Genomic DNA, 16,664 nt, shown 5'->3' on the forward strand with positions numbered 1-16,664 from the left:
GATTATTTATACCTCATGAAGATCTCTACGTAACTTCACGCTTTTTTATCATCTATAGTTTTAATGAGTTATAAACCTTATTTATCAAGGTCTTTTTGACATATTGTTATTTAAATTATAGACATAGACATTCCATTAAATCAGTTGCTGTAAGTTTTTTTTATTTTAAAGAAGACTTCTTTATTATTTATATCAGAACTGAACTTTTTTCGCGCGCTATTTCTAAACAGCTGAATCGTGAAAATTGTACAGACAAAAATAGTGAAAAAAAATCCGACTCGACTAAATAAAAACGAAAAACCACGCGAAAAAGAGTGACCTGTCGAAAATTCGGTAGTATTTTTTTGTCATCGACATACTTTTAACATTTTTTTTAAACGTAGTTTTACTGTTGCTGTTATCTAATTGCAAAGTTAAACAATCGTAACTAAAATCAATAAAAATAGCGAATATCTATACTAATACTACACATATATGCAAAGGTAAATCTGTCTGTCTGATTGTTGCTCCTTAGGATTGATCTAGTATTTCTGTAGGTTACATCTTAATAATCTTTCGAGCCCAGCTTATAAATTGCACAAATTCTTCTGGAGAAAAAAGTCGTAATAATGTCGGATGTCGACATAATATTATGAAAAAAAACAACGGTCTAATTTTATAAAGGTCATTGAAGCTTAGAATCTAAAGTGATACCAAGGTGTTCTATTATTTCTAAAACATATAATAATAATAATATCATAAATAAATAAATCAATTTATTTAAGGCTTAGAACACATAATGTTTGTAGCAATATCTCTTACAAACTATGTTAATAAATTATAAATTTTAGATATAATCAAGAAACTTCCCTTAAGATACAGGAGCTCGGAGAACACGGGCATGTGTGTACCCAGTGCGTTAGTCACGATTCTCATTAATCGTCTTCAGCATGACGTTGAAGCTACCCCGCATCCTGTGCATCATCGATGCAATCCGTTTTAGCGTGATATTTTCTGTATGGGTGTACCCAAACACCGACCGGAGGCCCAACATCAACCGGAAAGCATTATTACATTGCAAGTCTTCTGCGTATATTTATCCCCAAACCCGCCCTTGTGTTCTGTCTAATCTAAAACAAAATTAGAAATTCTTATATATTAATTAATTTAAAATTTTAATTCAATGTAAGTTTATCTTTATTAAAATTGTATATTGAATTCCTCACATTAGATGCGGGAAATCAATGCTGTTTCAATTTGTAACGCAAAATGCCTCGAGTATTACAACTACATACGTACTCGTAAATACTAAGCCAAATCCTTTGACTACGCCCTTATGTCTGGATTGCGCAGGATGTTTAAACAAAGCTTAAATCCTGCAGTTGTTGTATTTGATCAGTCAAAAGGCATCCTGAGCGGGAAATGTTGTGTTGTCAATTTTGGCTTAGAAAGAAAAGGAACAACATTTTAAATTGGAATCGTAAAATTTTGTTTTAATTGAGTATTTAGAATATTTTACAATGTCTCCATTTAAGTTACATATCCAAATAATACTAACTTTTTCCAAAACTTCGATCAACTTTATATTTTTTACACAAGCACACAAAGAGCAGGGATAGCCCAGTAGTTAGAACGCATGCATCGAAACCGATGATTGCGGGTACAAACCCAGGCAAGCACCACTGAATTTTCATGTGCTTAATTCGTTTTTACAATTCATCTTGTGCTCGGCGGTAAAGGAAAAAATCCTGAGTAAACCTGCATGTGTCGGTTTTAGTGAAATTCTGCCATATGTGTATCCGCCAATCCGCATCAGAGCAGCGTGGTAGAGTAGATTCCAAATCTTCTCTTCAAAATGTATATAGCCTTAGCCCAACAATGGGACATTTTACTTATATTATAAATAGGTTACTTTAGGCAAAGAAAAATAAAAAATCGAATACGAGGTCATTCCCCGAATAAGACGGTATCTCCTTAGTTTATTTTTAACGACCTGCGCTCGCATACTCTTGAAATCGAGTCTGTGACTATGAATTTTATAATTACTGTAATAATATTATCCTATGTTACTTTATAATGTATATGAATTATTACAATCAGTTCAGTAGTTTCAGAGTTTATCGATTGCAATCAAACAAATCCACCTTTTTTTTATAGTTGTAATGGAATAGGCGTTTATCTTCCATCTCACCTGATGGAAAGTGTAGATGAAGACGAAGGTGGTACACGCCCATCCAAAGGAAACCTGTTCACTCTACTCTTTAAGGCTCCTGAGTTCAACTTATCAGGAAAGATAGACCTCTTTATAATATTAGTATAGATACAATACATATACAGGAATACAATTTCATATAAGTAAATATAATGAGAAAAAAATGAAGCCAAAAATGAAACAACAAGTACACAAACATAAACGTCGGTCGTAAAAGCTAATTTGCGAATAAATTCGTGATTTACTGCAGCAGCTTACTTAATACCCGCGTTGGATCCCATTACTGCTACTAAATACGATGACGCTCGCGTATTTACATTTTTTAATGGAAATATATTCAATCTCGGGCGAACAAATGCAACATCGACAGAGGAAATTAGCTCTTATTTTCTCGTTAGAAACATTTTTTTATTTTCGCTTTTTGAAGTCTGTAGCAACATCTTTCAGTACAACTTTTTTAATAAATCGTGAACAGAAAAGTTTTACTATACATCATAACATATCTAGTTATAAACTTATTCCACTCAGGGTTTAATCTTAATATCGTTTGATATTCGACGTTAACAAGAATAACTTCGATCTTATTTCTTTAAAATAGTGATCAAACGAAGCAGCTATTGAATAAATAAAACACAATATTTAGCGCCGCGTTAAAATGCTATCTTGTTTTAAAATATCGTCAATTAATCACTTAATTTATCGCATTTACGTCAATTAGATGGTATAAAGGCTTGTAATTGACAGCTATTGATGCAATGTGATGTCGATTTCCAATATCTATTAAATCAAAGGAATGTTTTATTCAGACGATAACGATACGACCTTACCGGAACGAAGTAATTTCCATACAAATAAACCTTCGTGGTTAAAACATATTTCCTTAAAATTCCCAAAGCGTTAATATATTTACGATATAAATTTAATGAAATAAAAAACGTAAAAAAATATGTATATTATTATTTTTTTTAATTTATATAATTTTTAGATGTTCATAACAGATAAAAAATACTGATATGTTGTTATTTTCGTAAGAATTTCGATTCGGAACATAAACAAGAACATATCGTGACGTCGTCAAGTTGAATTTATCGTTATCTGTAAATAAATACCCTCAAACGATGAAGACCTCTAGACATGGTTGGATTAAGCTAATTTGAGGTTAAAGTGTCAATTAACCATTACTACTCAATATTAAATTTCGATTAAACAAGATAAGAACATTTTCGCTATCTAATAGTAAGTCCAAGCCTCGAGCCAAGACTAAATATCTCGAGGTTCCGGATTCAATTCCAGTATTCGGTGAAAAAGGTTATTGAAAATTTTCGTTGAAGAAGTTCTGTCAATCGACTACAAAATCGTGTAAAATTGGTCCCTTAGAAATATTATGTAAGAAACTTAATATTCACCGGAAAATACCACCGGAAATGTCAAAATGTGATATGCGACATTAACTATAATAATTGTAAAGTTTATTGAATACACGTATCAAAATGGCGTAACACTGCAATTGACAACCGGTCAACAGTTACGAGTGAGATACGAAGTGTATTCTTACAATCCATTATTATAAAATATTTATAATGTAAGAAGGCTTTATAATTTCCTAAACTAACGACCTTATTTACAATCTTTATTTAGCGTTTACTTGAGTACTAGTTTATCTCTTTTTGTCATTTACAAAAGACAAAGCATTGTCTAACAAATCAATTAAAGCACACTAATAGTTAAAGCTGTTAACGCTTCATCGAGCACATTTTCGAAGACACTACACCGTCAGTGCAATTGTTCTAGAACCTAATTCAAATTATGAGTATATACAAATACAATTAACTTATATGTCTATATCCTCTATTATCCAATCAATTATATCCATCTGTCGCATGCAGTAAATTGTTCAATAAACCGTATATATATTCCAATTAACTGCAGGAGCTGCACGGCGCATTGGAGGCTACGGACTAATTTAAAGCAGTATCTCTTCAATCTTTGTCGACCATCGACACCTGGACAAAAGCCGATTTGGCTGAACGCCCGGCCCGCTCTTTAATCCCTAAAGAAGAATTTCAGGGTACAGGCCGTTAGTAATTGCCAATGTAAGAATTTAAAATTCATTTTATTTATGTTTATAGAACGTTCGTGATGGTCACTAAAAAAATACTAACTTTTGGAGAACATAGCGAGTTAAGACGAATCTTAAATGTATTATCAGACCATGGTTTTTTTATTATTTGCAATTTTGTTTGTTAAAAATATTTTTTAATCTTAGTCCACCCTAGTATAGACAAAATACTTACTACAGTCATTTTATTCAGGGTGGCCGCTGAATGTGTTGCTAAAGAAAAAAAGTTATTTGATTATAAAAATATTGATTTAAATTTATTTTACGATACCACATTTGAGTGATGGTTGTCAGATATTTATACGCTTAAGAAATTCTTCAATACTTGCAGGATTATTCGTGATATTACTGTAATACAAAACAAGGGCACAGAAAACTCAGTGCTTGGTCAGTTTTTGGCTAGCGACGACACTATTTTTTTTTCAGAGAAAAACTTTTCAAGCCACGTTTGGGTACTGCATGGGCGGGACAGTGAATGCGTATTTGAAAACGTTCCCGCAGCCTCTCCGAACCGTGTCGAATGCGTCCATCGCAGAAATTTTAGTAAGTACAAATCCCAATAACCAGGTGATAAGGGTCCGGGTATATTCCAACGATTTCCACTATGTCTAAACAGGGTAAGCCCTATGCTTAGTTAATTACCATCAATTAATCCGACCGTAAGAACCTATATATATATATATAGAACGGGATATGAACATTGGTATATAAATAATAATAATATAATACGAATATATAAACTTCGAGAAAAATTAGGATGTGGTATCCATTACCCACCCAAACCCATAAAAATACGTTTTGTAAAAAAAATTTTAGAAAATCTTAATTATAACATAATAAATGGATTTCATAGTACGTATACCAATTTTCATATCAGGTAAAGAAATATAAAACTACAAAGCTTGATTCATAATTTACATTTATTTTATTTATAATAAGTTTCAGTCTGCTGACGTTTCATACAGTCGTTAAATCGTTTTATAATTCTTATCATAGAAAGTCAATTATAAACTTATTTTACAGAAAAGTCCTTTTTGTATATAGTCTGTGCCTCTTACACATATTCGTAATCCAAATAAGTATGTGTATATAAGTTTTTAATAAAATTTAATTTATACCAAGCGATTTTAGGTGACAGTTATATAATAATACCAGTTTGCTAAAGATTTTTTTAACCAAATATAACTTTCAATATAAAAGCATCATATGGAAAATAACTTAATATCAAAAATCATTATTATTTGACACCAATATATTGTAATCGATTTGCAAGAAATTAACAAAACCACATACAATTATAAGTATCTATAGTAATCCAATTTTCATATTTAAGAATATTATAATGTATGAATGACATTAATATCAAATAATTTTATTATTGCCATTATAAAAAAGTATTTTAACTTAAGTTTTATATCTATGGCAGTATCACTCCTATTCAAGCTGAATAAAGTTAATAAAAGTTTTAAATTAAAACGACACTTCCATAACATGATACGGCCGAAGCAAACAGTATTTATATTAAATGCAACTACAACGAATGTTTTGCATCACACGTTTTTATATCGCGAAAATAAAACGAAAATACGAAAGTCGGTCACTGTAAATAAATCCAATCTCACAACCATAAAAAAGATAATTTCATTTGATTTATAAAATAAAAATAATAAATTAAACCTACATAAATTTAAAAAAAAAATTCGGAAAATCGTGTTATTTACGTCAATTGTATTTAAGTACGACGCCGTATATATAGTCGAATAATTATAAACAAACACGAAATTCTAGCCACCTTATTTTATATGCGATTTAAATTCGTATACATTTATTGTATTCTATTTCAATTTTTTTAAATTGGTACAGATTCTAAAATATTCAAATATTATAGCGTGATTATTTTTACTTAAGTTTAAACGAAGCTGTAACTGAATTTATTTCATTAAAAAGATTACATATAAATTTCACTGGTATTATATACATCACATTTCAGTTTGTTCTGCCTTATAACAGTAGCAACCTAAACAGAATTTTACAATTAGAATTAGTATTATCGTAATTAAAATAACTCATATTGCGTATTAGTTACTGTCTTCATAAATACATTCGAATTTAAAAAAAAATACAATAATACCAGAGCAAAAATTGGATTTTTTTTAAAAATACATTACCTTATTTGATAAATAATACAACAATGTTTGTGTAACTTTATACTATCGCGGCATGAAAGATTTTCCCACAAAAATACTATTTTACATCTATATATAAATTATTCATTTAAATGGGAATGCAACTTAAGGGTGTAATCAGATCTTTACAGTTAATAAGCGCTTATACAAAATTAAAATTGATAAATCGTTTAAAAGTGGCCTTAAGTATTTTACATCATTGCCATTGGCCCATCCATTAAAAAAATCCAATTAAGACTGATAAAAATAGTGTTGCAAATTTTACAATGATCTGATACTTTACATAAGCTGGGGAAAAATACATTAAAAAGAGATACATAATTTTAAATTATTAAATACTAGTAAGGATAATTTTTATTCGTTCGATGATAAGGCCACTCACGATTTAAAATTAATACAGTAATTTCGACGCAATTCATTTTCATTAGTCAATCGCTCGATTCTAAACAACCTAATTATAATTAATTCTAAGTATTCACTAAAATCTAATAAAAGCAAATAAATGCCAAAACACCGAATCCACACATCTCACGTAAAACATACACTAAAGAAGCAATAAATATATTTTTGTACTCTCAAGAGTCCACGCACTTTACGCGATCGTTATCACAATTGAATTTTGAAGATATCATTGTAAAACTACCAAAAATGGTAGAATTATTAAACTAGCAACTGTCAATTTATTGCCAGTTCTTTTTGTAATATTTATAGTCCACTTTTAATTGAGCTTGATTTACACATACTGTCTTGTTGAGGGTCCGTTTTTCCTTGGATGTGGTAGAGTATCGTCGCTACTAGTTGTGTTGCCGCAATTGTTGTTATGAAGAAACGACATTTCTACTCCACCATCACCGCCCTACGAATAAGTTCCATATTTAAAATATTTTTAAAGCATATTAGGTCATCAATAATAATGCAATGATACTTCGAAAATGAAACTTCTCAAAAAAGACTCATTTTAATATCCCATAAAAATGAAAGTACCTCTCCATGCATAGGGTTAGCTGTAATGGTGATGGGCACTTTCGCTGGAAGGTAGCCGTTAGCACCGCCCTCCGGCGAGCCTTTCTCTTCTGAAAATTAATGCGTGCATTATGATACGTGATAGTAACATGTAAGATATTTTAAAGCTTTACCTTTTATATATCAATAAATACTTTAATTACAGGAATGAATAAGAGTGGCCCTTTATATTTTATGTAAATAATCCTCAGTAAAAAAATGATAAATGAGTTCTAAAAACTTTTTTAAAATAATACTTTGTTTAATTCAAGAAGCCAATTCCATTATAAAACTAATGACTTTTTAGTCGTCTGCACACTTTCGGAGTAATGTGATCGCCTCCAGGCTAAAACAAATTAAAAATAAATATGTTTTATTGTGTAAAAGTTATAATTGTAAAATCATCTGATTTTTTTTCGCCGATTCCTCTCAGAACCGTAGTGCCTAAATTACTTTTTAACATATTTTTATTATTAATAACAATTTACTTAGTTGATACTAATATTTACATAATGGAGTAACTAAGTGTTATGTTTTTTTCAGTTATTTTAATAATGTTATTCTAATTACAATTAAAACAGCAAGAAATTTACTAGTTTATAGTAACCTTATAAATGATATGTCATACACGAAACGAGAAATATTTAGACTTCCAACATTCTATGCTTGTTTAAATATTTAAATTCCAAATTTAACTGCAATATGTGGAGTGGAAGGCTCATTGATATTCAGTGTAAATAAAATTAGGTACGTATTTTATGTTCCGCAAGATCCTGAAATTCTAGTCTTATTATCTGAATTGTACATACGTATTATAACTTAATAAATAGCGATTACATATTCCATGTTTCGAAAATAAAACGTGAATTTTGAGTAAATATTATTTCAATTCTGTTGTGTTTAATTTTAATAGATTTTCAACTCCGAACTTGAATCGGGATGAAGAAAAACTTAGTGAGGAAACCTACATGTGTCAGGTGAAATTTTGTTATCCACATATTCGTATTGGGATAATATAAACAACCTTCACCCGAAGAGTCTTTGTGTGGAACTATTAAGTTTATAAGTCTTGTCTAACTATTTACTATACTATACTAGCATTATAACGGTTTCTCTGGTATAGACCCTACTCATACATCGCTTGCTGGCGTAAAGTCAAATATAATGGACACTAGAACTAATCAAAGACAATGAGATTTAATTTAATGACATAATGTTTTCGGTACAAATAATTTCGGAATTCAGAAGAAATAATACATCGTATAATAACAAACAATAATTAGGATATCAAAGTTTTAAATAAGAATCTATTCGATCTGATCTGAAAATAATTAATTGTAGAAACAACTGTATGAAAATCCAGTAATGCTCACGCCACACTTTTGTATACGCCATATTTTTAACGTTTAATTTAAAAAATAAACTAAGACGTAAATTAAACGTCGGTAAAGCTAAAATCTGGCAGAGAATGTATACTACTAAATGAAAAGGACTTCACAGACTTTTACGGCCAGCTGTCTGAATGATGCGAACATTCCCTGGAAGATTTTTTGCTAGTGTGTTAGTCCTCCCCCTCCATACGAATGGTCGAGGTAATCACGTGTTCGACTGACGAATGCGTTAACAAATCGTTAGTGAGCTTTTACGAGACTCACGAGTTGAGATGGGCAGGTCTATTATATACATACTTCCGGATGTTCACGTCTTCATTACATAGTATAAAACAAAGTCGCTTACCGCTGTCTGTCCCTGTGTATGCTTAGTTCTTTAAAATTACACAATGGATTTTATTATACGTATAGATACCTACATGCAAAACAATTATAGAGAAACACTGAAATTTTAGAGGTTTCTAATGTGATGTCGTAAACAAACACATTTTTTGCGCTTACAATGCAAACGCTGGCTGAACCCTACGAGATAGATCAAAATAATGTACTACAGTATTGTACACCCTAAAAATGTTTTCAAAAAAGCCCGCGATGTTATATGTTTGTTTATCTCTTAGGGATAACCCACAATAACCATTTTTTATCCTTTAATTTTTACCTTAAATACATTGTGCAATTAATATAGATCAATATGACCCTTTATAGCATATTATTTAAATGAATATTTTCCAAGATATTACAGATTTAAAACGCAGGGACATTGAGCGGTTTGTATTGTCTAATGACTGAAAAACTGTGAACGTTGTATATATATTTAGTATATATATCAGCATTGCATCCGTGCGAAGCCGGGGCGGGTCGCTAGTTTAATATAAAAGCAGGTATTCGTCGATAGATATCACATAGTCATTTTTAAATCCTAAGGTAAATAAAAAAACATTTTTTAATCACATATACTTACATACTCTTGCTCTTGCACATGTGAGTCCAAAACGCATTAGAGCAGCGTGGTGAAATATACTCCTTACCTTCTCCTCAAAGGGAGAGGAGGGCTTAGCCCAGCAATGGGAAATTAACAGGCTATACGTGTACATGTTTTTGCTTAACTGTTACCTCCAAATTCTCCTTTAATACAGAATATATACAGACATACAAGTTTTCTCTGGTATTTATTAAGCAACTATAACTACCTATATATAATTAATTTGATCCTTTCTTATTTAATTTTAATATAAAATGGCACATAAAAGACTTTTCTTCTTTCAAATAGCTTGAAGCAGTGAATGTAGTAGCGAGCACTAAACAATAGAAGTCAAGACAGAGGGGTCAAAAGCTATAGGAGCGATACTTTCGCGTATAAACTGTTGACCTCATTACTCGCAACTTGACACTTTATGGCATCTATTTTCGTTAATTTCAAGAGCGGAATGACTATGAGATTTTTCTTTTGATATCTTTATTTTGTGATATAATTAAATATCATAAAGAATATACTTAATTGTTTTTAACTTTTTCTAGAAAATTTTCAAAGTTATTTGAATACTATAAAACATGTTTTTTTTTTTTAATTATTTATACAACAATTATGACAATTGTCACAAAATCATGTATACTTATATTTTTTATATTGTTATCAATAGTTATGTAAAGATATATACATATAATCTATATAAGTTTTGTAAATTAAGATCTGACAAACCATTTGTGAACGGACGATTGCATAAAAATTGTAAAGTGCTGCCGTGTGTAAACGAAGCAATTTTTTTTACAGTGGAAAATGAAAACCTACTCGTAACACTTAAACGTACACAAAAAACGTCCGTTACGCCTCCAATCGTTCGTTTATCGAAACACATTCGTTCTTCCGGACGTTTATTACTCCCTGTATCGGTCGTTCATTTATTCATTCATTCGCTCCTCGCTTTACCGGTTATGAAATTCCAATATGGGCGAAGATTAATAATTGACACAAATGGTATAGGCGTACTAAAGTGATATACAGGATTTAAACGGGAGAGTTATGGATGGGATAAAGCAGATACATACGAAATCCAATTCAAACGCTAATAAAGTTACGATGAATGGAAGCATGGCATTTATCTGGCTTTCCCTTTCGTAAATTCAATACAAAAAACATTCGTGCATTTGCTGAAATTATAAACGATCGATTTAAAATAAAAAACGCGGAATAGTAACAATTATTGACAAAAAAAAACTTTAATTGATATTATTGTATTCGATAAAGCCATAACATTTATGTTCGTAACATGACTATTGTTAATGGATATTTGATTCTTTTTAACATTTAGAATATATTTATTCCTCATTGTTACGTCACGGAATCAAAGTTATATACAAACTTATACAACAAACAAGTTTTCATATATTGAGCGGAACACGAGCCAACTGTACTCTCCCGGTGTAATTTCCTTAGAAACAACGATATGAATGGCCGTGGAAAGCACTTCCCACTATAATCACAGTTCTTATCCCAAACAAACAATCCTATCCTAGCTTCAGTAAACAAGAGTCCACCAAAGCGACAGCCCCTAGGAACTTATATTTTTATTAGCATTTACAATCTGCTACTGAAAATGTTTTTATACAAACAGGAAACCGTGCAAGGAAAAGTTTCGTGTGTTAAAACCGACGCGACATGATGCGAGCGAAATGTTTATTTTTAGCCGCACACACGTGGGAATGAAGTTTACAAGTGTAGTTGTGGGTGACAACAGTGCCAGAAGTGTTTCTACGAAGCACCCAATTAGGCGAGCGTTTGTCGCGGCGCGATAACAGTATGTTTAATTTCATGAATTTTATGTCTGTCGCAGACATTACAGACATTGTTTGAGAATATTCATTTACGTATTCGGGGTGTCGCAATCAATACGCTTAATATCGTCTTCTTAGTCATAGTTCTTTGCCATATTATTCTCGTTTGATAAAATATCACCAACCATTTTTACTGTGGCAATTATTTTTTAATTTATAATTGGGATTACGTATTAAAAAAAGTATTCATTAGTATCAGTAGTAGTATTCTCGTATACACAACACCATACGAGAAGTATACCGATTATAAAGAGAAACATTATCAATAATTAGCAACTCACAAATGCGATTTCTTAATAAGGAATATGTAAATATTCTTGGGAGACTTTGACATCAAGCGAAATGAAAACTACGAATTCGCTCGTCGACACGTGGCTACAGATCTGCAAAGCACTCACTGGGCGCGGGGCGGCGCGCGCGGCGGCACAGCAGCAGCGTGACGGCGAGCAGCAGCAGCAGCGCCGCCACGCCCGCCGCGCCGCCCGCCGTCACGAGCGCCGGCGGCCCGCGCTCCTCCTCCTTGGGCGCCGCCTCCGTGCTGCTGCTCGCCGCGCCCGCGGCGCGCTGCGTCTTCGCGATCTGACGCACGTGGAATTACATGGAATTGTGAACTAGTCATTTGCTATGAATCAATAATACGATACATTTAAAAAAAGCATTAGTAGTGTACATATTGGCGTCATCCGAATGTGAGCTCCGGCTTCAGTATCGACATGTCGACTTTTATACACTCGTAGCGCGACGGCTCACACGCCATTTAACTTTATCAAACAATACTCGCTTTTGTTGTCTCGCGCACAGAGAATCAACTGCGCGTGTATTAATTTTGATTTAGATTGCAAGATAATTTCGTTTTAATTAAATTATTATTGACTGTTTTGTTATTTTCTTTCTAATATTGTGGACTTTAAATTGAGATTATTAAGTATATACGTATGTCTTGTTTTAATTTCCATAACAAAATCAACGAACGAGTTTTAACAGTAAAATATTTTTCTAGAAATTAAATTCTGATAAATAACGCATAATTTTCAACAAAAACATGTATGTATGTACTATGTAATAAAATATTCATCGGTGTACATACGAAATGAATTAAGAAACAACCCCAACAAAGATATAACCAGACACATAAAGGTTTAATTTGTACCACGAAAATGAATTATAGATAAATATAATTAAACCTACCGATAAATATTAGTTTTAATAGTAGTCTTACTTAAGTTTAACTACAAAATTTGGCTGAAATTTTGTATACACGTTAAGTTTGGATGACAATACACGATAAGCTGCTTGACGTCATTGTAAGTCCAATATGGTGGAACATTCGAGATGGCAGAATAGTTATTTTTTATGCACTTCTACAATATAGGTTTCAAATGATAGGGCTTGTTGAGAGTAAATCGAAAAATAATGTGACGTCATTCTAATTCCAATATGGTGGAACATTCGAGATGGCAGAATAGTTATTTTTTTATGCACTTATATAATATGGGTGTCAAATGAAAGAGGTTGTCAAGAATAAATTGAAAAATATTCTGACTTCACTCTTAATCCAATATCTTCATCATCATGTATTTACGAAAACCTCGCAACAAGCTTTTATGATTATAGAAATTGTGTATAATGAGGTTATAAATTGATAGTTAAAATTTTCAAGGAAAATTTTATTTTCTTCTTTTTAGAGCATTTAAACCAAAGGTTTTTTTTTTAAAAGTACTTTTAGTTTGGATTTATTCCCTAATTATTTATTATCTGCGTAACATCGCTCGGTTGCGGTGCCGAGAACACAGGCAGAGAAGTTTCAATTCTAATAACCTCAAACACATCGTATAGTACCCTAATCGTGCGTCTTCTATAGTGTTTCATAAGCTACGCTTCACAGAACACTTTTGTTCCATAAAGTCAAGTTAAATATTCCACAAGAAAATTAAGAACTATTTTATACGAAAATATTACAAAATATTAGTGGAGAGAGATTACAGGTTGCCAGTAATAAACCCAAAAAATACTTATATTATTTGATACTCTCTTTGTCTCAAAATAATACTTACTCTAAAACACTAAAATATTTTAATTCTATCGATCAAACAATGAAAACTCCCAAGCGAGAAGATACATACAGAGAGTTTTAAATTATACCACGAGAATTTCTTTCTATAAAAACAATGAAACATTCGAACAAATATTGCATAGTACAATCGGTATAACGCCACTCAACGTTAACGTAAGGACGTTGGACACGATAAAGATCGCGCTTTGCTAAAATCTCTGTCTCAAAATACAAATCGACATCTTACTCTACACTTTGCTTTAAGATTCGATTCAAATTTACTTTGAAAAATAAAAAAATGAAGAAAGAAAACGAATCTTTTGACCAAACACAACCCCTATTACTATACATTTGTAAATGCAAATGAACCTTTGAATTACTTTATTTCTCAGTTTCGCCCTCGATATCTCAATAACCATCATCGGTAGGTTAAAAATGTATAAAACCTAAATTGTAGATCGTAAATGAAGCAACAAAAAATATTTTATCATAATTCTCGAATCACGACGCACAGCCAAGTTATCGTAAAAAAACTAAATTCAACCCTTTTCTCAAGATGGCGACGAACGCACATAGTACATCGAGGTAGAATTTCAAGTTAAGCTTTTCTAAGCCCTCCCTACAACATATCCAAAAATCAGCCTTCTCGTTTCATTTGTATTTCTCGGCCTGTTTTCTGTAAGTAATGACTGGACTATATGGTGTTTAATTTACTCTTAAGTTACCCGAGTGTTCCACTTGCATATATATTATAGTAAATCGCTTAACGGATACCTTCGAGTGTATAATAGCATATTTTTATAATTTTCATGTTATCACAGCCGGCACACGGCTTCGAAGTCCACACGTAAACATGAAACATACGGAGCACCAACTGACCAGGATGGCGCTGAAGTCGGAGGGCGCCTGCGCCGAGTAGGCCTGCAGCTTGAGCTCGTAGGCGGTGTCGGGCGCCAGGTGCGCGAGCTGCAGGCCGCGCGCCGCGCCGCGCGCCGTCACCTTCTCGTACGCGCCGGCCGACGACACGGCGCGGTAGTACACGTAGAAGCCCTCCGCCTGCACGCCCTGCCCGTGCGCCGCCCACTGCGGACACGCGCGCGTCACACGTCGACCTTCTCTCGCGAATGTGAGTGAGAGTCTCTAGACTGCCACTCGAGTCTCAATCTCGGTACCGGTCGGAACTCGAAATACTAAATCCGTAAAACTTTACTAATGTTTTTTTTAGCAAGAAGCTAATTGTTAAAGATCATGTATCAGTACCGTCGATATACATAGCAAATGTATAGAACCACAGGTAGATTGTGTACCTTATCCTGATCCACAAATATATGCACAAACAAATTACACATGATAAATAGTCTACATACATACAAATAATATTAATTAAACGAAGCCTTGAAAATATATATTTATCAACAAATAAAGATCAAAGTACATTGTAGCAAAACACATTACGAAATATAAAACTTACCGTCCAATTTATCTGTATACTGTGGGGTGACAGTGCAATAGCTTTATCGAGGACCGGAGCCCTCGGGCTCTGAAAACCGCCACGTTGTAAATAGAACTTGCCACTGCTCCTGCCAAGTTTGTTGTCTTGGTTTGAATACACTGCCGCTATACGGAACCTAGGAATTCATTCAATAATATTAATAATCAACAAACACTAGCTAAATTTTGTTTCGTTGAATAGATTAATAAGATAAAAACTTAATCTGAATAAGGAATAATTTATTGTAATTATTGAATCTATTGGAATATAAGTAGCCTGTAATCGAACCGTTTTGACAGATTTTCATTCAATATTTACACAAAATTTGAATTGAATTATTTAATAACTAAGACTTTTGTACCTTAAATCTTTGGGTAAGCATGTTCTAACCTCTGAGCCGGCTCTAATTTATAGCATCTACATATATATAGTAGAACATATATTAGTAGATGCAAATTTAATCATACACCAGTCCGAACATTACACCGCATTTGGGATCCAGCTTCACTATCAGACACAATTATGTTAATTACTACCAATAATTAGACAATTGATGAAAAAATATTCATGTATATTTTTTATTTCTATTTTGAAACAATGATTGTATCGGCTTTACACTTGCTGCCCGTCTCGGGTAAAATTCATACAATGTTACACCTCCCATTCACCCACTTGAAGTCGAAATTTATAAAAATCTTAGGGAGCGTCTACGTCGTGAATGATATAACTATGCTTCAAATCAATCGGAGTTAGTTTCGGAGATCTCGTGATGAGTGGTATTTCGCTTATTATATATTTTTATATTCAGGCAATTATGCGTTTCACTTATGATTGAATGGAAAGTATCACTATAAAAAGGTATCGTAAGTTTTTAATTTGCATGAATAGACTCTAGGACGACGATACAACCAGTAAAAGTGTATAATAACAACTTTAATCTTAACTCATAAACAATCCATTATTAATGTGCAATAATTATTTAACAAATGATTATTTAAATAGCTTGTCCATAATAATTTTCCCCAGTTGTGTTACCGTTCTATAATTTTAGAAAACTATGTAAAATTGAGTGTGCACTTGTATCTGCCCACTCATTTGCACTTTATTATATATTGCGCAAATCCCTTCAGAATTGCCGCTGCAGCAAAAATCGGTCAGGAGGGCAACATATTACGTGAAAATAAAAAAATTAAAAAAAGTTACATATCTATCGTTAAACTTTTTCTATTTAACACCACGCGCTATCGAACCTAATATATTTAATTAGCACTTTAATTGTTTTCAATATTTAAATCAATTTGTTAAACGAATGTATAATTTATATCTCAATTCGTTAAAAAAATTAACATCGAATTATTTTCTATGTTATTGGTTTTACGCTAATATTAACCAGCAGAA

At 32.3% G+C, this 16,664-nt stretch overlaps 1 protein-coding gene across 1 annotated transcript in view; it reads right to left on the reverse strand.

Moving 5' to 3' along the window:
• Positions 1–6,829: 6,829 nt before the first annotated feature.
• Positions 6,830–16,664, reverse strand: part of LOC113399100 (interference hedgehog-like) — a 47,417-nt gene continuing 37,582 nt past the window's right edge. The window contains exons 12-16 of the mRNA XM_026638136.2: positions 15,246–15,402; positions 14,654–14,857; positions 12,120–12,300; positions 7,481–7,569; positions 6,830–7,352 (exon numbers count right to left, since the gene is read on the reverse strand). Of these exons, the coding sequence (XP_026493921.2) occupies positions 7,230–7,352; positions 7,481–7,569; positions 12,120–12,300; positions 14,654–14,857; positions 15,246–15,402 (754 nt within the window). The 3' untranslated portion in view covers positions 6,830–7,229. The remainder of the gene's footprint in view (positions 7,353–7,480; positions 7,570–12,119; positions 12,301–14,653; positions 14,858–15,245; positions 15,403–16,664) is intronic.

The sequence above is a fragment of the Vanessa tameamea genome, chromosome 15, assembly GCF_037043105.1.
Source record: "Vanessa tameamea isolate UH-Manoa-2023 chromosome 15, ilVanTame1 primary haplotype, whole genome shotgun sequence".
Lineage (NCBI taxonomy): Eukaryota > Metazoa > Arthropoda > Insecta > Lepidoptera > Nymphalidae > Vanessa > Vanessa tameamea.